The following is a 22,070-nucleotide window of genomic DNA, read 5'->3' as shown; positions in this document are numbered from 1 at the left end:
AATATATTGGGAGACAATCTGGGATATGCGAAAAACTTTATTTATCAAAAAAAAAAAATAAAAAATTGAGCCCCAGGATCTGGTTTGCCATAAAATATAACCAATATACATTGGTGTAAATACATATAACTTAGAAGATTGCTGTACAAATAAAATATTCTTTAGGTCCGGCCATAAATAAGTGAAAATATAAGTATTACGTATATATAATATATAAACATCTAAACTATATACAAATAAAATGGAACTTACATCCCTAGTTTGATGAAAAATCAATACAAAATATACACCTTTCGGATTTTCATGTACAGTATGTCCAAAAAATATGTTCCTCAGTCAATCCGCACCTTGAGACCACATCCACCTGCCCAACATAATAAGGCCCCATTCACTTTAAGGATATATTAGCCCCTCCTACCTGAAGCTGGGCGGTATACCTTTCAGATCTAAAACCCACTGACTTGGACCAAATATGATCAAAAAGGCCAGATATTGCACTTCAATTGTTTTTGAGGATTAAAATTTCAACAATCCGATAGGGTCCCAAAGAACCTTAAAATTCTTATGCCTATCCTGTGATGTACCGAATTTAAAAATTACTTTACAGTCATTCAGGGCCAAATTTAATTGATTTTATATCTTAGACATCTACAAATCACACCAGAAAAGTGAAGTTCAGTGTACTACCGACGAAAGCTGAATCCATTTGTACCATCTGGTCCCTTAGGTAACCTAACTATATTTTCACCTTCTGTGTTTCTTAATTTTATGGCTTCCGGCTCTGAAGCACTTGGCTTGGCTGTCTCAAATTCTGAATTTCTCGGTTTCGCTATACTAATTCTAAATAAGGATTATGAAATCACCACATCCTTTAAATCATAATACTATATACTACATACCTCTCTTCAGGTCGATCTGAACCACTTTCTCCTAAAATTCTGAGTCTGGCTTCTGCATATTCTTGTTCACGTTGCTGTAATGTTTTTTTAGGCACCGCCTTTTTTAAATCCCGGTGACCCTTAGCGTCTTTCGTGGGCCTTTTCAGTATTTTTACTGTGGGTTCAGGTGGTACATACTGAGATCTTAGCGCATCCTCTCCTGTTATAGTGATTTGTATAGGAGCATTGTTAGAAACACCATTTAAACTGCAATGGAAATTATTTAGGGTTTGCTCTTATTCATAAGGACCACTGTTACCTATTGCCGCTTATAGTAGGCATTATTAATTTGCTTAACTTCTTTTCTAAAACCTAAAACAAAAAATAACCTAAAATTACCTTTCAAAAAATTTATATTCAAATGTTTTGTAGCTGGCGCTACTCCTTACATCAGTCTCATCGATTTCCTCCCAGCTATCAAGCTCCAAAATTTCAATATCTTGCTGTTTAGAAGCCATGATGGGACCCATTTGTCACCCACATGTCAAACTTACTGCAAATTTACCATTTTTCTCTTAAATTTTTTAGTTCCCGGACGCTTAAACCGTGCTTCAGAACAATCGTCGTGACGGCATTGTGTTAAACATTACGCGTATCATTTTTTTAAAAAAAAATGTTCACAAAAAACGTCAAATTTTTTTTACCACAAAAGTAGCTTTGCAGTGCGACATAATCGTGTGCATTCCGTGGTATAGAATTCGATACGGACTGTGTATTCTGTGCTGCGGTTGCGGTAACCAACCGTTATTGACAATTGACGTCATCAACTGGTCTTTTGTACTACGGTTAACATGTATTCTTCTTGGTGGCTATAATATTTTTGTAGAGATGGAAATAATTTTCCCCGCATGCATGTACATTTCACACACTAACCTGTAATGTGCGCCATTTTCTTTCTAAAGAGCGCGATCTACGTTTAACTTGTTTTCCCAAAACTCGTAAGGATCTAAGCATATTTTGAGAAAATAATGTTCTGGTCTGTTCAAAATGTCTCCTTTATTATTTCATATATTGAAATTAGAGTTAATTTCATTTGAGGATTTTCGCCGGTATCTGTAGGACAAACAGCATAATAGCCCAGATTAAATCGCAAACTCTCTATTATTACTCATTTGACAGGACGCAAACGCTCGCGTTTTTAACTTAAGTTTAACTTATTTAATTTAAATCATTCTTGCGCGCCTCTCCGGCAGCTTCCACCATAAGGTTCAAACCTAGATCCAAAAATTTGTTCCAAGTCGCAAGTTCTTCATTGGTCATTATCGGCTTAAACATCTCCATCAAAACCTCTTTCAGTTGCTGAAAGAAAAAAAAATGTTATGAGATCACAGACCACAAACGCGATCGCCCCGTGTATTATATACCCAGTAAGCTTTGTCCGGCACTTTCCTTGGAACGTGCGCAACCGCCTGCTTAACCAAAAGCGCCCGAAGTAAATGCGGCTGCTCGATGTTACCTATAATGGAGCTGAACGCGTACATCAGCGTTACACAGTGCGCCTTGAACCGATTGCAGGAGGGTAAATCTTCCCAGGGAATATCGCGGAATGGAAACAGGTCGTGATACTTTGGTTCTTTTTCGAATAGACTGTAATATAAATATCCTAGCTCCCATAGATCCCCTCAATAGGGTTATATCGATGGAGACCTGACAATCGCGATATAGATATAGATTTAAAAGCTATTAATACGCCTTGACGTTTGGCCATAGGCATGGATTTTGACATTTTGACTGTTTTAAAGCATACAAGTGTCATACAGTTTTACGACATTTAGTGCGAGTTGGATCAATTTATCACTGACTTGTCTGGTCTCCTTCGGATATGACGCCATCATTTGCTTCGATAAGCTTACTTCAAAAATATTTGTATGCCCGTGGCAGCACTGTCTTTACTTAGTTTTTGCCAGGTGGATTTTAGTAAGTAGCGATCTCTCGATGTGAGTCCGGTGTCCGGATCGGGATCGTCGGTCCTCCCGTTATTGCGCCAAATCAGACTTGTTATCAGACCCATGTCACGTGTCGTTTTGCATTCGAATCTACTAGAAAGTAATTTTCATATAAGTAACATAGTAAGATATCCTAAATATTTAATAATTTGTAGATAAAATCGGCAGGCACGTATATTTATTAGAAAAATGCCACTTTTTCTTTCCCACAGATACTCGAAATTATTAAGTATTATAGAATGAAATTATACAACTGTTTTAGCATCGATTATTTTATTCACGTCACGAAACAGCCGTTCGCAAAACGGCCCCGTTTAAATAAAATCGCTAAAAAAACTATAACCGGTCCGTATACGAAAGATACACAAAACAGTGACGTCACAAAAATTGTCCGACGAACTAAAATTATTTCGCGTTCTTGATGCCCTCATCGATCTGGGCGAAGGCCACATCCAAAGTCTTGGTCCAGGCCGCTATTTCTTCCTCGTTCATAAACGTCGAGAATAGTTCCACGACGCAGTTTTTCAGACGCTGAAAAAATGAGAAACTTACTAAACTTACAACGCATACCATCCGAAATATTCGAGAAACTTAAATATTTGCCCATGTTCTTAGGCAACCAGGTAATCAGACGGGATTCCGTTCGACAATCTACCGCAAGGGGGCGCTTGACGAGTTCCGTCATTTTACATTGTGTCAAATTATTTGTGTGATTCAAATTGCGTGTTAGTTTCAATTGAAATTGTAGAACGTGCTTTGTGCATTATAATTGAGGCTTATCGAGAACGTTCGGTAATAAAAAGAAAGGTAAAAAAACTTACGCCACAAGTTTAAATTATGCGGACACGACATACAGCAAGATTCAGAATTTTCAGAATAGACCAAGAATAGACCAGTAGTCTCCTGTTAAGAGTAGTCTTTTTAATGAAACAACGGCTTCTATTAACTTCTATTACATTTTGCGACCATACCTGATACGCATTTTGCAGGTTTTTCGGGGTTTTAAAAACTCCACAGTGGTTTAACTTTTACATTTTTGGTACCAGCGGATATTTGAATTGAAATTGTTAATTCTCTTCATTTCTCCAAATAAAAACGAAATATGGATTAGAAACAAAGTTTGGAAGTTAGTGGTGGATTTTGTTTAGGAAACTAGTGTGAATTATGACGTAGCTATACCGTCAAAATGTGCGGAGCTGGGGTTGCCAACCGTACTATATTATCCAATATTGTACTATATGTGTCTGCGTCATCTTATACCGTTTAAGACGTGTGTAGTACGCAAAAACAAAACTGAAATCTTTTTTTGGAACAGGCTTATAAAATCTTATCACTGTACGTTCTTACATAGATTCTCCTAGTTTTGATCGAAAACAACAACAGATAAAAAATTGGAAAACGTTTCCAAGTTTCAGAAAACGCTTTTCCCGAATTGCTTAAATTCATTTTTGCTGTCTATTTCAGTAACATCTTTTGTCCAGTGAACAAATATGGAACCGAATAACAAATTAATAAAAAACATTGAGGTTGTTTTTGCGCGACATATAAAGTTTTGGTTAGTTATTTTGTTGTAAAGTTATTTTGCAATGCAAGTCCGAAAAAAATGTATAAATTTTAAATATAAATACATATTTATGTAACGAGTTTTGTTTCCGAACGTTCTACCGAGGTGTACTATATTTTGTTCCAGTGTACTGTATTATTTTCACTGTTATTTCTCAAAATCTAAAAACGGTTGGCAACCCTGGATGGTCTATTCTCCCTCTTTAGACGTCTATATGCGGTTTCGTGTAGGGTCGGGCACTTACGTGAAAAGCTTCGGGCGTGACTTTTCTGGCCACGTGACTGCTACCGGTCTTGCGCAAGAGGTGTATCAGCAGGTCGTTGTCTCCCAGGGCGTCCACTATGGACGCGAGAGCAAACACGACGCTGTTGCAGTGAGCCTGGAATCGTTTGGCCTCCCGCAGTTCCGAATACGGCACGTCCCGAAACGGGAACAGCTGAATGTACTCGGGGTACTTTTTGAACAACCTGGGGCAGTCAGAAAACAAAAATGCAAAAAAAAAACAATTCGAATTTGGAGCGGCGCCGCTGCGTCACTGGGATTTTTTTATTAATCCTGCGTACGTTGCCGCATTTTTTCGATAAGATAAAAAAAATCGATATGCCTGAAGATTATCGAACGAAATCTTCGTCATCATCTTCCGCGAAGTAAAAAATTTTTCGCTATGGACTTTTTGCACCTCTTTCGAATTTCACCCCGTATGGTGGCGCCGTTGGTTATTAACGGGTTATGGCGTTTTTAGTATTGGCACGCTTCGTTTCTCTATTAAGTTGAAGAGTAGGTTAAAATGTGTTTTTAGTAATGGAAGATGTAGAGGAACGCGAAGCACGACTTTATAAGAAACATTATTTTGCAAAACAATTTTTGGGCAGACCTCCTATTAATGTATCAATTGACCGGTTAAATCTTGATATTTTTCTTTAAACGATAATTTAAACTATCGTCCTATAAATGGTCTTATTGTACAAGCTTTGTAGAAATACTAATACAATACTAAACATTGCATTGAATTTATGGCATTACCGTGTTAAAACTTAGTCGAGAACAGTTTGTAATGTCAGCGGACAAAAAATAAGTCCTCTGAAAGAGCTTTTTCATATTTGAGATTATTAAATCCGACACCATGGCAAACGCTGTTGCCGGATTTATATCTGTCACTATTTCGGAATGTCATGCGGCAACCATTATAATGAGTATTTTTCCTATTTGTCCGTCGACCACGAGATTAATTCTTGAAATAATGTCATTTCGATAGCACCCTGTACAGAAACGATTTCTTTGAAGAAGAAAAAAACTGTCGTAATAAACATATTTAAATGGTGGCAGTTCTATGGTACACCGAAATAAAAACCAAATAATTTTATTTTTACATTTATAACAATTACTATTTGCTATTTTCGCAACTTGATGCGTTGCTACTGGCAACGCCGCCTGCGCTTTAAGCGTTTTAGCGTCGAACTTTATTTCTTAAGTAAAGAAAAACGTCGTTTCATAAAGTGTGCGCGCGTTTCAAATAAGTGGCAAAGTAAAGCAATTCCGAAATAAGCGGTGTGCAAAAACTACCTAATTTTTGTGATGCCGATCGACTAGATCATATCCGAAAACCATCCCTTTCGATTTTTTTCTTAGGAATATGAATGGAGGAATCTAGCAGATTTTTACGTAATATTACAATAACAAAAATTAACTGTTAGTTTCTTTGAAAAATAAAATTTCTACACAGTGCAGTGGCGTGTTAACGTTAATCGAATTAAATCCAAGCCGGAGTTGCCAGGCTGTTATTGAACCCATGCAGGATAATGGCGGATTACTTCTTATTATACTCTGTTTCTCAATGCAAGAGAGTAATAATATATAAATTTGTAATGACGAGGATGATTAAACAGGGTGGACAACTTAAAGGTTATATCGTAAAGTTCCGGCGAGCTACCACAGATAGAATAATAAATTTAATAATACTTGATAATAATTATACAGATTATTCTGAGATAAAGTAAATAAAAACTTATATAGAAGTAAGAATAATATGAAAAGAGATTAATTGTAATAAATATGATAATTATTGAAAATTTTCTGTAAATTTTAGTCATGACGTTTCAAGTAGTCAGATGAACTATAGTCGTTAGTCGTCCAGAAAAATAATAAAAGGCTGTGTAGTGTTTTCTAGCGTGTTATCGCCTTCCTACATTCATAGGGAATTCTTGCTGGGGGTGGAGTTACCGAATGTCACTTACACTCGCTCACTCACGAGCATTTGTTTAATTCTTGTGCTTTTATTCTAGTGGAAGATCCTTGCATTTACCCAAGTTTGTTCCAGATAAAAATAGAAATTTCTGTTTTTCCTTCGAAATCGTCTAACTACTATCAAATATCGTCGCCGCCAGCAGAAAATTTCATCTTTCACTTTTTTTGTAACGAAAATTTATTTTCTTCAAAGTTTTCCACCCATGGGTGGAACGAAATCGCCATTTTTTTTTGTTTTTTGTTTTTTTTTTTAATGTTCCACATCGTCCTTGCCCCACGTATTATCCCAAAAGAGGAAATCATTTCAAATGTCGAGTCTATCCTAAACAAACTGGCATCTAAAAACCTCCTAAATCTAATATTGCAAAGCCTGAACGCATTGCCGTAAAAGCAGATAAAGGAAATTCTACGGTGTTCGTGAACACAAATGAATATCATGAAAAGATTCAAGATATTCTTACGTACGGATCATATCGTCAAAAATCCACATGACTCTAACATTCCTCGTCTCTGCGGACTCCCAATGAAAAAAAAAAACAGAAAATATTCCAGTTAGTTTCGCCGTAGAATCGCTCTTTACTAATGTTCCTATTCCTGAAACTCTCACCATCATTTCAGCTATATTAAAAAATGCTTGCCTGGAACATATTTTTCTTACAACGGTCAAATTTTTGGACAAACGTCGGGAACAGCTATCACCTGTCATCGCGAATGTATTTATGGAAGCCTTTAAGAAGAAAGCTCTCGACACCTTTCATCTAAAACAAAAATTATGGAAGCGCTACGTCGGTGATACTTTTATTTGGCCACAGTGGCAAGTGAAGGATTGCTTTCGGTCTCATTGCTATTGGAAGGTTGTGGTGTGAAGGTGCGCCCTCCTCAAACAATGTATAAGCAGGGACAGAGTGAAATACGAGCCAGTTTCAGTCAAGCTCTGAAGAAGCCAACAGGATGATTGGCGAAAGGTCAGCAATTTCGACTCAGCAAAAACCGACGCAGGAGGAATCCAGAAGTTTTGTAAAAAGTATTACAGTAGTGGAAGTTTATTTAAAAATCTATAAGCAACCTAACAATCTTAACCGCGACTCAGGTCTTTACCTGTCACCAATATGGGAATCACTTACCCAAGACGGTGTTTATGCTCCTCATTTAGCTCCGCACCCTCAAACAATATATAAGCAGGTAAAATGCGAGAAAGTTTCAGTCAAGCTCTGGGGAAGCCAGCGGCATTATTGGCGAAACGTTGGTAAATATATTCGCGCGCTACATTCGCGTTCAATGTTCTGGCACAAAGATGGTCGAATGTCGACCAGGAAGTGTACGCATGTTTTATAGATTATACAAAGGCCTTTGGCAACGTTAAACATGAGAAGCTTTGAAACATCTTACAAAACCTAAACATCGATTATGACGACATGCAAATCATTTCAAACCTTTACTGGGGACATCAGCACATCAGAAGAAATGCAAATCCAAAAAGGTGTCAGACAGGGCTGTATTCTTTCTCCAATGCTATTTAACATTTACTCAAGAGCACATCTTTCGAGAGGCGTTGGAGGAGGAGTCGGCAGGAACCTTAATTAACGGTAGAGCAATAAACAATATTAGATACGCCGATGACACTGTTCTAATTGCAAGCACACTAGAAGACCTGCAGCGACTGGTGGACAAAGTGGCAATCATTAGCAGGGAATATGGACTCGCCATCAATGTGAACAAAACCAAACAGGAAATAACCAAGGGCAATTATTTACAGCAGACTGTTGAGCGGGTGGTGCAGTTTAAATACCTCAGAACAATTATAAGTCAAGATATAAACCATAGGTCTGAAACAATAGCAAGAATAGAACAAGCTAGGAAAACATTGATTAAGATGAAGAAACTTCTTACAGCTAGAGATTTGTCGCTAACTTTAAGAACAAGAATGGTACAGTGCTACATGTTCCCTAGAGGGTTGAACCTTAAATAGCGAAACTTTAAAAAGGTTAGAAGCATTTAAAAAGTTGGTCTACAGACCTGTGTTGAGGATTTCGTGGATGGATTGGTTCACGAATCAAGAGGTTCTGCGTAGAATGAATAAATAACTTCAAGTCTTGTTTAGTATAAAGAAAAGAAAACTTGAATTCCTTGGACACATCTCACGGAGCTCGGAATATGATCTGTTGCAGCTCATAATGCAAGAAGTGTGCGTCGACGTAGGATCTCCTGGCTGCGCAACCTGCGAGACTGGTTTGAATTGTCATCGATTGAACCGTTTCGCGCATATCGAAAATAAGAACAGCCATGATGATCAGCAATCTCCCACGGAGACACTGAAATCAAGAAGAAGAAGAATCTTGACCGTGAGCGGACAGTGAGCGTCCTGTGACTTGAGCGGCTAGTGGAAATTGGACTTAAGGTACAGGTCAATCACTTGTGCGTTTACCTGCCACTCTCGGGACCCTTGACATCACTATTTATAACTCTCCCGCATTAAGAAACGGAGCATGCATTGTTTCCAAAATACTTACAATAAAAGCAGGGCGCATCCGTTGGCCGTCGGGTTCTTCATCACGTTAGCCCAGGAGGTCTTCACCAGGTACTTATCTCTGGACGTCAGACCGGTGACGGCGTCTGGATCGTCGGTCCTGCCCGTGTCCGGGAAGAAATAGCCGTACACGATACCCATTTACGTGCTGAAACGACCACACGACAATCGAGATCGTATGCTATAGCGTCCCGACTTACCGCTCGCGACGTCTTTCGTATTATAATCGACGGCACCAGGTACAAGACCTTCGGAATACGCGTGACGGAGCCGCGATTACCGCGAAATTCGCGATCGGAATTCGCGGAAATCGAATCGGCACGAGACGTTGGGAAAATTCGCGCAATAATACGCGAGAAACTATTTTTGGCGCGCATTCAATGCGCGCGAAATAATAAAAAAGAAGAAGAAGAAGACATACGCTTAGAGATGCGGCTGCGCCTGGGCCCGCCTTCAAGGCCGCTTCGATGTTGTCGAAGCCAATTCGGATGTTATTGTTTTAAGTTCGCTTTTGGTTAACCTCGACCGTTGGGTCTAACGAGGAACGAATTTAATTGGCCGTCCGATTAGGAATACCAATTTATTATTTGCCGGTTGATATTTTTTGTTTTTAGATATAAGTGTTGAGGATATAATAAAATGACGCATCTGTGCGGCACAGACCGTGTACGCTGAGAGAAGAAGCGCAACGGTTTTTTCTCACTTCTGTTGCATAAGTCAGTCACTTCGTCCGTCCTGTGTTAATTAAACTTATGGTGATTTGTGGTCTTCATCGAACAAATTGACTTTGAACTTTTGTTGATTTTTTTACACTCAAAAATGTAGAATTTAATCTCTAATGGTTGCTTTATTGTTGCCAGAAAATTTTTAACTTAGTGATAAGAATTCGTTAGAAAGTTTTTCCTAGCTAGTTTGACAATTTTGGCAGAAAATTTTGAAACATAGACAAATTTCGTTGACATTTCAATGTTATTTGTGGTCATATAGGTACAATTTTTAAGGAGTTAGCAATCACTTCCAAAATATTTCATTTTTTATGTTTCCTTTATAGTTTTAAATAATTAACACACCAATCATAAAACTACATTACTTCAAATTTGACTTTGAGCATTTGTTGATTTTTTTACACTCAAAAAATAGAATTTTATCTCCAATGCTTTCCTCTCCGTTTTTGCTCTAAACAAAAATCCGGACATTTCACGATGTTCCATGACTTTTCTTCCATGCAATAAAGTTGCCAGAAAATATTTAACTCAATAGTAAAAATTCGTTAGTAAGCTTTTCAAACCTAGTTTGACACTTTTTACACTAAATTTTGAAAATTATACAGCACTTCCGAAATATTTCATTCTTTATGTTTACTTTATAATTTTAAATAAATAACACACCAATTTATAAATGTACATAAATTCAAATTGTTCATAGAAGGAACCCGAGCATTTTCGACCACGTTCCAATTTTTCAACTTAACCTAACTAATTCGAGTTGTTTTTATTTGATTAGTAAAACTCCGAGTGATCAAAAACTAATCACAGCAATTATTAATCATTATTTCGTTTAACAAAACGCGAAGCACAGATAAGTGTATATTATTTGAAAAAGAAAATAAGCAAAATTCTTTATTTGCTCTAAAATATTATTTATGATTATTAAAAATTTCGTATTTAATGTAAGAAAAAACAAAAGCAGGATAACATACAAAAAGTTGATTTCAGCATGTCCGAAAAATAATCCGATATTAATCAGATCGATTCGTGTTCTCTCAGTGTACAGTGTTGTGTAAGTAATAAAATAAATAATTCAAATCTCGATCGCGACATTTTTTATTGACGTTACTGTTTAGTTAATTTTACTCTAACCAATAAATTATACGGAAAACCTATGTTGTCTTCATAAATGTAGTTTTTATACATTTTGCTGAGCTTGTGAAAGGACTAGTTTAGAAATGTAATGTGTGTTGCCGGCGACCCTAGTCTCCCACGGGACACGGGGGTCGCCGTTTATCTCAAATTATTCCGGCCACCAGGCGGAACTTAATACTAAACATATAATTTACCGTGAATTTGGCAAGTATGCCGATGAAAAGTGATCCTACTCTAGTTATACGTTACCGGGAAAGAAATCGATGCCGCCTCGCCAAAGATATGTACACTATAAAATGAGTTTTACGCTTTTTCGTTGTTATTAAAATGTGTTCCGCGAAACTTTCGCCAAAACCAATAAACCGAGCGGGTATTTATAAATAGGAGTCAAATAATTTGTCGGATACTAATCGGTAACAAAATACACGCCGGACGATAGTATTTCTATGCACCAGTCTTGTGACCGGCCGATAACCGCGTCGCTCTCAAAAACAAACCGAATAAACAAAATATTGCAACAAGTCGGTTTTATCGAGGCTATTGATTACCTGGAGACGTTGTGCAACGGTGAACGCGCGACGCACTATTGAAAATTATTAAGACACGGTTTCCGGCCGCTTTTATACCTAACTGGCGGAGCCGATTAAATTTGATCTAAAGGCGGGAGGTTTCGGACGATACACGCATACATAAAAGGCACTATCAACGACCTTATACCAAATAAAATGTCATTGGGCACCATATAAAGGGCCGACAACTGCCGATCAGGATGGTGGGTTTTTCTAGGTATGCTATTTTCGACAAATATCACGCGGTTCGGCCGATAAGATCATCTTTGGTACTATAATCTGTTTCCCTGAAGTGTCGACCAATAAAAAAAATGCGTCCTTTAGGGATCGGCCATGGGTGTAACGTGCAATGGAATAAGATCCTTAAATCTTATTAGACGAAATGGAAGCATACTAGTAATAGTAACTAACTATAATCCATTAGCACCGTTAACACTCTTGTGATCTTTTGCATGCCAATGTTTTTTTTATTACTCTAACTTCACGGAAGCAGTCGGTACTACGTATTATATGTACTATAATTGTACCTGGTCAAATATATTCACGCACTAGCCGAAAATCGTAACAGTATTCTTTGGCGGATGACGCGTCCGCAGGTAGAAAAGGTCGTCAGTACCGTTAAAATTAACACGCCCCCGTATTCTAAGCCGTACCGGCTCATTCGCCAAAAAATAGAATCGTCCACGTGCATTAGGAGAATAGAAAAGATCCCTTTAAAGATTGTGGTTTGCATGAATTGCCCGATGCCCTTGCTATAATACTGCTTTTACCACTTTTTCAATTTGCTTCTTGTATATATCACGGACTATGGATAGTCGTGACGCGGACCTTTTTGACAACTGTCAACGGTCTGTCGTCAGATGGGTGATCCTCCGTTCTGCATGCATCATGGAAGTTTTATTGTTTCTTTTGTGTTATTGATTCTTCATCATGTAATGTTTTATTTTCTTTTCCGACATAAATTTAATTTAACACGAATGTGTAGTGCGACGAGTTGAATCATCGTCTACTTTGATTCTGTTGGCCATAACCGCTGGGTTCATTTGGCCATTTCCGAATAGACTATTAAATAGAGAACGTTTTAAAACCGTAGTTTGTTATTTAAAATTTATTCCGTACTGTAGTGTAGGAGCAGCTACTTCTGTTGCTGGCAGCAGTGAATTAAATTGATGAAAGGGGACCAAATGCATAAAAAAAAACATAAGTAAAATCGCGTTTATTTACCAAGTAGTCGTAATATTTACACAATTACTAGAAAAACTATACATTTACATGTCTAAATTCGTCCTTGGTTTAGGCGCCAGTTTTAAATGGTAACGTGAGCGGGCACCCGATCAATATGATTTATACCCTAAATTACTATCAGTCAAAGTAATAATAAAAAAATTATAAGAGACTAAAACATCAAATAACCATATCGTCCCTAAATTGCTACATATTAACATTTTTAAAAGAACCTCTAAGCCGTCTTGAATACCGACGCCTTTTGCAGGAATTCTTGCCTCCTCGTCGCCCTCTCCTCCTCCATCCGCTTCCGTTCGTTCTGTTCCTGGCGTATTTCCTCTTCGAATTTGCTCTTCTTCGACAGTTCGCCGATCTAAAAGCAATCGTAATTATAACACCATCGAGGTAACAAAATTACCGTCGTCGCACCTTGGCTTCGAAAAATTCCTTGGCCCCCGTGACGCCTACTTTCTCGACGTCGACCTCCGCCAGACGGGCCAGCTGACCCAATCCCGATTCTTCATCAAGCTCCCCCGCACGCGCCTTGCGGAACACCATCATGAACTCGTGAAAGGACAACCGCCCGTCGTTATCTTCGTCTACCTACGAAAATGAATTTTCATTGTTTTTTTTTATTAAAATTAAAATACACTAGACGCGCGAACCTCTTTGATCATTGCCTTGAGACCGAGGTGAGTTTGGGGCGCCCCGAGGACTTCCATCATACGTTTCAGTTCGTCCAAGCTCAAATAACCGTCTTTGTTCGTGTTGAACCTGCAATAGAGCGTTACGCATCGATTAGCGCGTGGGCGGCAATTTTTTTTCGAAATATTTTTAGCTTTTTTATCTGTTACGGGAATTTTCGTAGCATAAGCCTAATCAGTCTGGCGATAGATAAAAACGCCGGAAGCGCTTCCCCGATAAGACGAAATATTTGTTTATGCGACGCGTCATTTTTCCCCAATTATTCCTCGAACGACGGACGCGTCGGCAAACATCCTTCGCGTTTGGAAAAGGGCGTGAAATAGGAAATTTCGAAAACCGTGACGTCACGCCGCACGTCCGGCAGACCATAGATCAATAAAATAGTTTGCGTAGGAAAGTCCGATGCGTTGTTGTCAGTTACGTATCCACTAAGACGATCATCATCAAGAGAGAGATGTGCAACCCGTACTAAATAATCAAAGTGACAGCGCGACGGCGTTCTTGTTACGCGCTTTTTTATTATTGAGCAATTATACGGACCACGATCGATGTAAACTAAAATCGTCCTTAACCGCGCGGACAACAGACCACGCCGGCAACGTCGCTTGACGTTTCTCTCCGCCGCACAGCTGATCCGAGACAAGCGGTGGAAATGTTTACGTGTCGCCCGTCAGTTCGCTGACGGTTTTAAGTTTCCCGGAGATAAACAACTCCAAATTATCAGTGGTTTACGCCAAATTTGCCGGCCGAAATGTTATCACGCGTCGCGCATCATGCAACGGCCCGATACGTTACGCCTCCTCGTGTATCTCGCGATACTTAACGTCGGTCTCGCGTTTTTCAACGTGCCTCAGAAAACCGACGAATGTTTCTGCCAATTGAAGGGAAAAATCGACGAGTGCACCTGCACCGTCGACACCGTCGACCACTTCAACAACGTGAGGGTGTTCCCCCGGCTCAGGAGTCTGCTCGTCAAAGACTACTTTCGGTTTTACAGGGTGAACTTAAAGAGGGAATGTCCGTTTTGGAGCGACGACAGCCGTTGCGCGATGCGTTACTGCCACGTGGAACCGTGCGGCGAGGACGAGATCCCCGCGGGCCTGAAGGGCGAACGCCGCCGCGTGAAACGCGACTTATACGGCCCCGAAAATGACAAAGAGTGCACAGTAAACGACTTGGATTATTTAAACAAGACGTTGAGCGAGAAAGCTATCCACGATATGGAACTGTGGGCCGCGCACGACGACGCCCAAGACAACTTCTGCGTAATCGACAACAATGATCCCGACGCCGAATATGTGGACTTGCTGTTGAACCCGGAGCGGTACACGGGATACCAGGGACCTTCGGCCCGTCGCGTATGGCGCAGCATTTACTTGGAGAACTGTTTTCGGCCAGAGAGGAGCCACAGCTTTACGTCATATATACAAAGCGATAAGCTGAGCGACATGTGCTTGGAAGAGAGGGCATTTTACCGTGTCGTTTCTGGTTTACACGCCAGCATCAACATACACCTCTGCGCCAACTATTTACTGTCCCACTCGTCCGGGTTGTCCCTGGTAGATCCGAACGGCGAATGGGGTCCCAATTTGGAAGAGTTTAAGATGAGGTTTTCTCCAGAAACGACCAACGGCGAAGGACCGTTCTGGTTGAGGAACCTCTACTTCATCTACCTCGTGGAGCTCAGGGCTTTGGCGAAGGCGGCGCCGTATTTGGAACGCGAGACGTTTTATACGGGCGACGAGTCCGAAGATTGGGACACCAGGATGGCGATCAAAGACCTGCTGTCTGTAATCACCAAGTTCCCGCACCATTTTGACGAGACGACCATGTTCAAGGGCTCGCGGGAGGCGGAGAAATTAAAGTACGAGTTTACGCGCCATTTTCGTAACGTCACCAGGATCATGGACTGCGTCGGGTGCGACAAGTGCCGCCTGTGGGGTAAACTGCAGACCCAAGGTTTGGGTACCGCGCTGAAGATTTTGTTTAGCGGCAAGTTCGACTACGAGAACGGCGTGTTGTTGAACAAGAAGGAGATGCAGCTGCAGAGGAACGAGATAGTGTCGCTGTTCAATGCCATCGGAAGACTGTCAACCAGTATTTACAAGCTGGACGATTTTCGCCAGATGATGAGGTAACCACCCGAGCGCTCAAGAGGCATCTCTTATTTGCAAAAAAGATTAAGGATGAATTTCAACCTGCTTTAAATACCTCTTCTTAGGTGTGTGTAAGTACTTAATAAAAATAAATGCGTTTTTTTCTCTGTCAATTTTCGGAATAATTCATCCCTTTCACTATTAATTTGGTTTCCTAACAGGCTTTTACTTAATCTTTTAACGCATACGTCCGAGCTTTAAGTGGAGGTTAAATGAAAAGTCTGGTTTCCTCCTTTGTTTTGTTTTTCTTTTTTTAAAATTATGAATGTGTGGTTAGGAATTGGCCAAAAACCGCAAATTTCTCTCTAATTTCCTCTCTACGATTTCCTCTGGTGGGGTTAGACAAGAGTAGACGTCGGAATGTAATTATCAAGATAAATCGGTTAAGAAAAAAAATGTAAAAGTTGACAACCCATCACGTGTTATATATTGATCGGATAAACTTTTAATTCCCTTCTTTATTGTTGCTGCTTTTGTACTATTTTTAGGCTGTACCAGAGATAACAAACTTGATATACAGGATTAATTTTATTATTATATAATTTTATATCGATTATTATAGAGTTTATAGCTGAATTTATTTTTCCTCTGTATTTGTAGAAAAGCGTATATTTTAATAAAATATTTACAGTTGAAAGTTGATTTTTTTCGAGGTATTGTGTTGCGTATTTAAAAAAAGGCTCAACGGTAACCAGTTATTAACAATTATCAGATTTACTTAATCTTTTTTCTACTCCCGTGTGTAAAATACATAATTACCCACCGATCTAGCGTGCGGGAAGCGTCACTTTACCACGTCAGTTTCGTTTCCCACGAGACACTTCGGACATTTCCTGGATTTTACCGCACGGATTTGGGAGCAATCGGATGTTTTCGGAGATATTTTCCACGGTTTGAATTCTGACGTTTGTCAATTCTGACAGTCATGTCAGTGAAAGTGAAAAAGCTAACGGTTTTAGAAAAAGTATAGTATGCAACACGTTCGGTAAACATTATCTCTTAAATTCGTTTTGGAAAATCTCGGAAGGAAAACGAAACGAAAGAAAAATGGAAAATGGAAAACGTTAGACAATAAACCCAATAAACCCATCCTAACGATAGTTTCAATAATCCAACATGAATTGTTTTGTGTGTTTGCGATACGGCATTGGCATAGAAATGATCGAAAAAAAATGCACCGAAAGAAATTTTTTGCACGGCCCCTATGGCAGCCGAATAAAAAAAGGTCCCGTTTTAATTTGCAGCCATTTTAAAACAGACTTACCTCCTATCGACAACAAAACAAAGTGACGATAACAAAAGAAAAACCTGTTCTCGACGTATAACATTCCGAACGGGATGACAAATTTCGGAAGTGAAAAACAATTAAACAGCGTTAATTAAAACACCGTTCGATATGTTTAAATCTATTCGCTTTTTGCCTTTTCCTTTTAACGCCGCCGTCGATGCACGTTTCGCTGAAATCCGATTTAAACGAGTGTAAACACCGGCCCGTGGGGCGAACACGTGCCGTGTTCACAAAACTCCTAAAATTGGAGTCGTTAATTTTACGACTCGAATTTTTATCGGGGCGGCCCTGGAAAATGAGTGACAGAAAACGCGTCAAGCGCGAACTTTCTCGAGTGTTCTCGCCACTTTCGGATCCGGGCCAATTAATTTAATCATAACATAATTAATGCAAACGCGGCGATTTAATTATCACTTTCATATGAAGCAGATTGACTCAACCCCGAGAAATCGATGATTCAAACGTTCATTGTAAAAAACCGTGAATAAAGTTAACCGTCAACAATCGAGCAATATCAATTTGCGATTCGATTGTGTATGCGTCATTATTCCATGGTATGGAGTATCTGGAAAGCGGAGAACTCACTCGCATGATTTTCAACACGGACGCATTCGTAGTAAACATCGTAAAAACAAACATTCTGTGTCATTTTATCGAAAGGCGTTGATTGGTGTTACGTGTCGCGCGTTAATTAAGGCTAATTTCGCTTCCACTTATTTCTCAGCTGGCGATACGCGTCGGTGACAGTGGAAGAATTTCTTTGGTGCGGGATTTTCATGTTTACAATCGGTCTCACAGAACACAAAACAGAAATGACCGTTACGCACACGCATTTCTTAATCGAGTGGTCGCGACGACCACGGATAACCTTAAACCAAATCGCAGATTATGTAAATTGGATTTACCTCGATCGAATAGTAATCCTTGGAAATCGCAATAATCGCATTTAGAGCCGTAATAAGGAAATTCGCACACTGCTTTGCAATGGCCGATTTTGAGACAAAAGCGAACGTTTCCCTCGATAGCTTGACAAGTTACGGCCGCAAAGGTTTGCATTTGCAGGTGCGTTTGCTAATAAATCATCACGCCCCTCGTCGGTGTGATTAAATATAATAATTACGTTACCAAATTGGATTTTGCAGGCGGACTTTTGCCGATTGCAACGAGAAATTAAATCGATATATAGGCGGGGGAAATTGCCGCAGCGGCAGCAGCCTTCTTCGCTATTTATAACGCGCCCGGGGTTAAAACGCCAACCCGATCGATTCGCCATAGATAGTTATTAATATGCGGATTAGGTCAAAAAATAAAGTTACTGGATACATAAAAGCTTTGTCTATGCTGATAATTGAACTAATATAAAAAAAAACGCGACGAAGAGACCATTTAATAAGCACCAAGACCTTGGGGCGTTCACTAATCAATATGGCCGCTGACAGTTCGTCAATCCGGTAGTTTCGGCAATATTTTGTAAAAATAGTCTTAGATCTCATTTAATTTGCAGCGAATTAAGTGTGTAGAGATCGCTATTTAGAAAGCAAATGGAGCAAAGTGCAGGTTAGTTCGAAATTATCATAATTACCTGGGGTGCATCAATTTAATAACTCCTATATTATCTAATATGCCCTTCTAATGAATGTGAGGCGGATTTTTAATTAGTAATGGGGATTAATTATCTTTCGGCCATTTTTGACGGTAACAATCTACCTATTCTCAGCGGTTTTCTTAATTTCGTATTTCCCATAAATTTCAATTAAAACGCAATGTTATTTTTATATGGCATATTTCTGGTTACTTAATAAACATCAGTTTGAGTGCGCCATTTTAAGTTATTTTCAAAGCTGTTTTTTTTTTCTTTATGTATACACACTCCATATATTATTTTATGGTCCGATGCATTTCTCCCTGTTCCTATTTTCAGCGGTTTTCTGATTATTCGATATTTTCGTGAAAAATAAGTTTGTTTATGAAATAAAATGAAATTGGCAAACGGCTAAAATGCATTTATTGTAATTAGCATAGGAAATGAAAACCGGAAAATTGTATTTAGAGAGTAAAATTTATCGACAGATCATAAGAAATAAGATTGCTTTCGAAAAATCGTCGCTATAAAAGGAAAAAACTTCGCGGTTTCGTGTGGTAAAGAAAAGCAATGTTTTTCTATCGTGCTCCTGCTGATCACTATGGAACTTTCGCAAAATCGATGTAATTTAATTGTGCATACATCCTGTATAAAGTGTCCTTCATATCCCGTCGAACTTCAAAGTTACAGTAAACATCGGCAAATATTAAAATTTGCACAAATAATAGCGTTGTCGAATGATATTTTTCAAATATCTCGCGCCCTGTATAATCGACGAAACCTGAAACTCTCGGACGACACAGTTTACGATACTGTTCAAATAAAATTATCCCATCTTTAACGGTTTTTCATTTATCGCCAATAATTTACCCAGAAAAGCGGAAATTTTTAGGACCTTTTAGAATTTTTGCTCATACACACACCCTGTATACGATTCAAACAATATTCGAAGTGGAGGTTATAACCCTGGATCTTCCACGTTTCCTGGTCCAAGAATTTTTTGAAAATAGTAAATGGTTTTCGAGAAAATAATTTTTTTCTGAAACCATGCAGTGCGCCGTAATAATCAATGACGTCATCGTCCGAAATTGCAATTTCAATATGGATTTTTTCAAATATCCCGAGTAGCGTATGTGATAGACGAAAACCGCAAATACAAAAACTGTTACGATCTTTGATTTGCGGCCAATAATTTACTCTGTAAAAGAACAATTTTCTAGGTCTTTTAGATTTTTGCCTATAATTTGAGAACCCTGTATATAATCGAAAAAATGCCTAAAATAAAGGTTATTGTACTGGTTCTTCCGCGTCTGGTGGCTAAAGAATTTTGCTGATTGGGTGAACGATTATGGAGGAAAACATATTTTTCTGGAAGCTAAAATTACCAATTTTTTTTTAAGAATAAGTAAAATAAGTAAAATTTGATTGCACTCAATTTTTACCGTTTAAATGTGGACACGGACTTTTACTTCTCTGCTAAATTTGACGTTGATATCTGCAAATTTAGGACAGTTAACACATTTCTCAATTTCCAAGGAATATCGGGAACACCCTGTACAATAGGTGAAAACCTTAAATACAAAAGTTTTTGCTGTCTGTGCGTGCTATATCGCAATATAAAAGAAAGTGAGATCTGAATCATAGTTTTTCAGTTATAACCAATGTTCAATAATAGAAGGACCCATTTTCAGTTTTTTTGAATTTTTTAAAAATTCTTAAGAATAAAAGTTTATGGAGCCGTATCTTCTGCATCCTCTCGTTCAAGAACTTTTTTGGTCTAGTAAACGTGCGCACGCGATTTTTAATTTTTTTAGAATACTTCCCGACCCCTCCCCCCCATTTTCAATTGGTTTCGTCACGGGACAAAGCTGCATATATGTGCCAAATATGAAGTTGATTGCTTCAAATTTCACTTATCGTGATTCATAGCAATGTCCAAAAAACAGTGAAAATCGCGAAAAAAAGATGGTTACCGGCGTCTTCTTTTCTTATAAGCTTATGTGGCATCCCAAATCCCGCAGTAGCATGTATGATCACTGGTCTTTCTGTTGTGTAAAATTTGCCTCACATTGCTTTTATATCTGATAATTAATATATAGGAGACCGCGAATCGACTTCTTCGCGATATAATATCCAGGCCGTCTTGGTTTTCTTTCAAGGTCGCGCGCAAGCCAAGCATTTTCGAAGCCGTTCCCTCACGTGATTTTAAAAACACTCGTCGACTAATAATCTACGTCTTAACGAGGCAGATAACAACCAGCGATAGCGCGAGGAAATTAATTTAAACGGATGCATTACAAAACTCACTTTTTGAAGGTCGCCTCGTAGTTTTTGATCTCTTTGCGCGAAAACTCGTGGAACTCGGTGAAAATGTTCACCACCCTGTACTTGATTTTGACCTCGTGGCCGCTGTCGAGTGCCTCGTTTATCTCCTGTCGCCGGATGAGCACCGAATTTAGTTCCGAATCGGCCGGCATTTTTTTTTTGCTTTCGCGGCGCGATCACAAATTTACGCGAGTAACGAAAATGGAATGCGTGCGCACCTGCAAGCGGGTCAAAACGTTGTGAGGAGAGCGCTACGCACGTGCCCGATATCGGCCGACCCCACGCGGTCTCGAAGGGTGGGGGGCGGCCTCTGTTGAACAGGTAGAAGAAAGCATCGCGGCTAGAGGGTTAAAAGTGGGTAGATAAAAAAAAAGATCAAGGTAAGGGAAGGTGCGTCGTGTACGCAAAAATGCACTTAGATTTTGGTAAAGTTCGCCCGGCAATATACCGTTGTTACAACCTTTCATGGTTTTCACTTCGGAATGAGTTTAAGAGATGCCTGTTGCAAAGCGGAAGCAACCATTCTTTTCAGCACGTATACCACAAACCAAAGTCGTATTTAAGAAGTTAGCCGACAAGAACTGTGTCGTGCGGACTGTTGTATTTTAAGAGTAGGGAAATTTTCTTATAACTGTTATAATAATTCATATTAGTGTGCTTTTATAAACCTTCGTAAAACAGTCCCTAGTTGCGATCAATCGACTTCAAGTTGAATTTGCCCATTAGATAAGTTGATCACGATAAGGGTTTAACATAATAACACTAAAATATTTTCCTACGGAAGCAATACAAAATCGTATGCAGATCACTGATTTACAATCGATGTTTTTCCAGTTGCTTATTGGTTGATTGGTTGGTGAAATCGGATTTTTATGAAACAGTATTTTCTTAGCCATCGAAGCTTTGAAGTTCCGTCTTGTGTTTGTAATTAGTAATTACCAACTTAGTGTTATTCAATTGTTTTTCAAGACTCGGTGTGCCATTCATAAAAATTTACTGGATTATGTCGTAAAAACGGTATATCTCCACACATCCGCACGTGAATGCAAGAACGTATTGATACTTATGCTTGCAAAATGTTGCAGTTAGTTTTATAGTTTTTGGATAAAAAATTTCTTTTCAAGTTTTATACAAAGTATA

The 22,070-nt window shown here is 39.0% G+C and overlaps 4 protein-coding genes across 14 annotated transcripts; 1 reads left to right on the top strand and 3 right to left on the bottom strand.

Annotated features, from left to right (window-relative positions):
• Positions 1-241: 241 nt before the first annotated feature.
• On the bottom strand, positions 242-1,636 carry LOC132698985 (SUZ domain-containing protein 1). Its single transcript, XM_060665342.1, has 4 exons — positions 1,328-1,636; positions 1,198-1,250; positions 900-1,145; positions 242-840 (listed from the first exon to the last, which is right to left on the bottom strand). The coding sequence occupies exons 1-4, from the start codon at positions 1,406-1,408 to the stop codon at positions 684-686; spliced, it is 537 nt and encodes a 178-aa protein (XP_060521325.1). The 5' UTR covers positions 1,409-1,636; the 3' UTR covers positions 242-683.
• A 115-nt stretch (positions 1,637-1,751) lies between these two features.
• On the bottom strand, positions 1,752-12,226 carry LOC132698986 (globin-like). 11 transcript variants are annotated; one of them, XM_060665352.1, is made up of 5 exons: positions 11,331-11,623; positions 9,420-9,753; positions 9,203-9,367; positions 4,693-4,915; positions 3,048-3,415 (listed from the first exon to the last, which is right to left on the bottom strand). In XM_060665352.1, the coding sequence occupies exons 3-5, from the start codon at positions 9,358-9,360 to the stop codon at positions 3,290-3,292; spliced, it is 507 nt and encodes a 168-aa protein (XP_060521335.1). In that variant the 5' UTR covers positions 9,361-9,367; positions 9,420-9,753; positions 11,331-11,623; the 3' UTR covers positions 3,048-3,289. The 11 variants fall into 11 exon arrangements, with proteins under 11 accessions (XP_060521331.1, XP_060521332.1, XP_060521327.1 ...); XM_060665348.1 differs by lacking the exons at positions 3,048-3,415; positions 4,693-4,915; positions 9,203-9,367; positions 9,420-9,753; positions 11,331-11,623 and adding exons at positions 1,752-2,237; positions 2,303-2,525; positions 2,792-2,977; positions 12,178-12,226; XM_060665349.1 differs by lacking the exons at positions 3,048-3,415; positions 4,693-4,915; positions 9,203-9,367; positions 9,420-9,753; positions 11,331-11,623 and adding exons at positions 1,752-2,237; positions 2,303-2,525; positions 2,792-2,974; positions 12,178-12,211.
• A 640-nt stretch (positions 12,227-12,866) lies between these two features.
• Positions 12,867-21,183, bottom strand: LOC132698984 (EF-hand domain-containing protein D2 homolog). The gene is made up of 4 exons (XM_060665341.1): positions 20,913-21,183; positions 13,540-13,648; positions 13,304-13,477; positions 12,867-13,247 (listed from the first exon to the last, which is right to left on the bottom strand). Exons 1-4 carry the CDS (start codon positions 21,080-21,082, stop codon positions 13,110-13,112), a joined length of 591 nt encoding a protein of 196 aa, XP_060521324.1. The 5' UTR covers positions 21,083-21,183; the 3' UTR covers positions 12,867-13,109.
• Positions 14,148-16,383, top strand: LOC132698983 (ero1-like protein). The gene has a single exon (XM_060665340.1). The coding sequence runs from the start codon at positions 14,353-14,355 to the stop codon at positions 15,715-15,717; it is 1,365 nt and encodes a 454-aa protein (XP_060521323.1). The 5' UTR covers positions 14,148-14,352; the 3' UTR covers positions 15,718-16,383.
• Positions 21,184-22,070: the final 887 nt, after the last annotated feature.

Source organism: Cylas formicarius, unplaced genomic scaffold (assembly GCF_029955315.1).
Source record: "Cylas formicarius isolate icCylForm1 unplaced genomic scaffold, icCylForm1.1 PGA_scaffold_3__17_contigs__length_32017465, whole genome shotgun sequence".
Classification (NCBI taxonomy): domain Eukaryota; kingdom Metazoa; phylum Arthropoda; class Insecta; order Coleoptera; family Brentidae; genus Cylas; species Cylas formicarius.
This window is presented reverse-complemented; position numbering and strand designations above follow the sequence as displayed.

Excerpts from the sequence above, each read along its gene's own strand:
- LOC132698986 (XM_060665348.1), bottom strand. The coding sequence starts at position 2,949 with ATGGGTCTGATAACAAGTCTGATTTGGCGCAATAACGGGAGGACCGAC. Across the intron at positions 2,526-2,791 it reads GGCATACAAATATTTTTGAA|TCTATTCGAAAAAGAACCAA; the intron begins GTAAGCTTATCG and ends TTTATATTACAG. Across the intron at positions 2,238-2,302 it reads TGCCGGACAAAGCTTACTGG|CAACTGAAAGAGGTTTTGAT; the intron begins GTATATAATACA and ends TTTTTCTTTCAG.
- LOC132698983 (XM_060665340.1), top strand. The coding sequence starts at position 14,353 with ATGCAACGGCCCGATACGTTACGCCTCCTCGTGTATCTCGCGATACTT.
- LOC132698984 (XM_060665341.1), bottom strand. The coding sequence starts at position 21,082 with ATGCCGGCCGATTCGGAACTAAATTCGGTGCTCATCCGGCGACAGGAG. Across the intron at positions 13,478-13,539 it reads TCAAGGCAATGATCAAAGAG|GTAGACGAAGATAACGACGG; the intron begins GTTCGCGCGTCT and ends TCATTTTCGTAG. Across the intron at positions 13,248-13,303 it reads AGGAATTTTTCGAAGCCAAG|ATCGGCGAACTGTCGAAGAA; the intron begins GTGCGACGACGG and ends GATTGCTTTTAG.
- LOC132698985 (XM_060665342.1), bottom strand. The coding sequence starts at position 1,408 with ATGGGTCCCATCATGGCTTCTAAACAGCAAGATATTGAAATTTTGGAG. Across the intron at positions 1,251-1,327 it reads AGGAAATCGATGAGACTGAT|GTTTTAGAAAAGAAGTTAAG; the intron begins GTAAGGAGTAGC and ends TTTTTGTTTTAG. Across the intron at positions 841-899 it reads TCAGATCGACCTGAAGAGAG|AATTAGTATAGCGAAACCGA; the intron begins GTATGTAGTATA and ends ATCCTTATTTAG.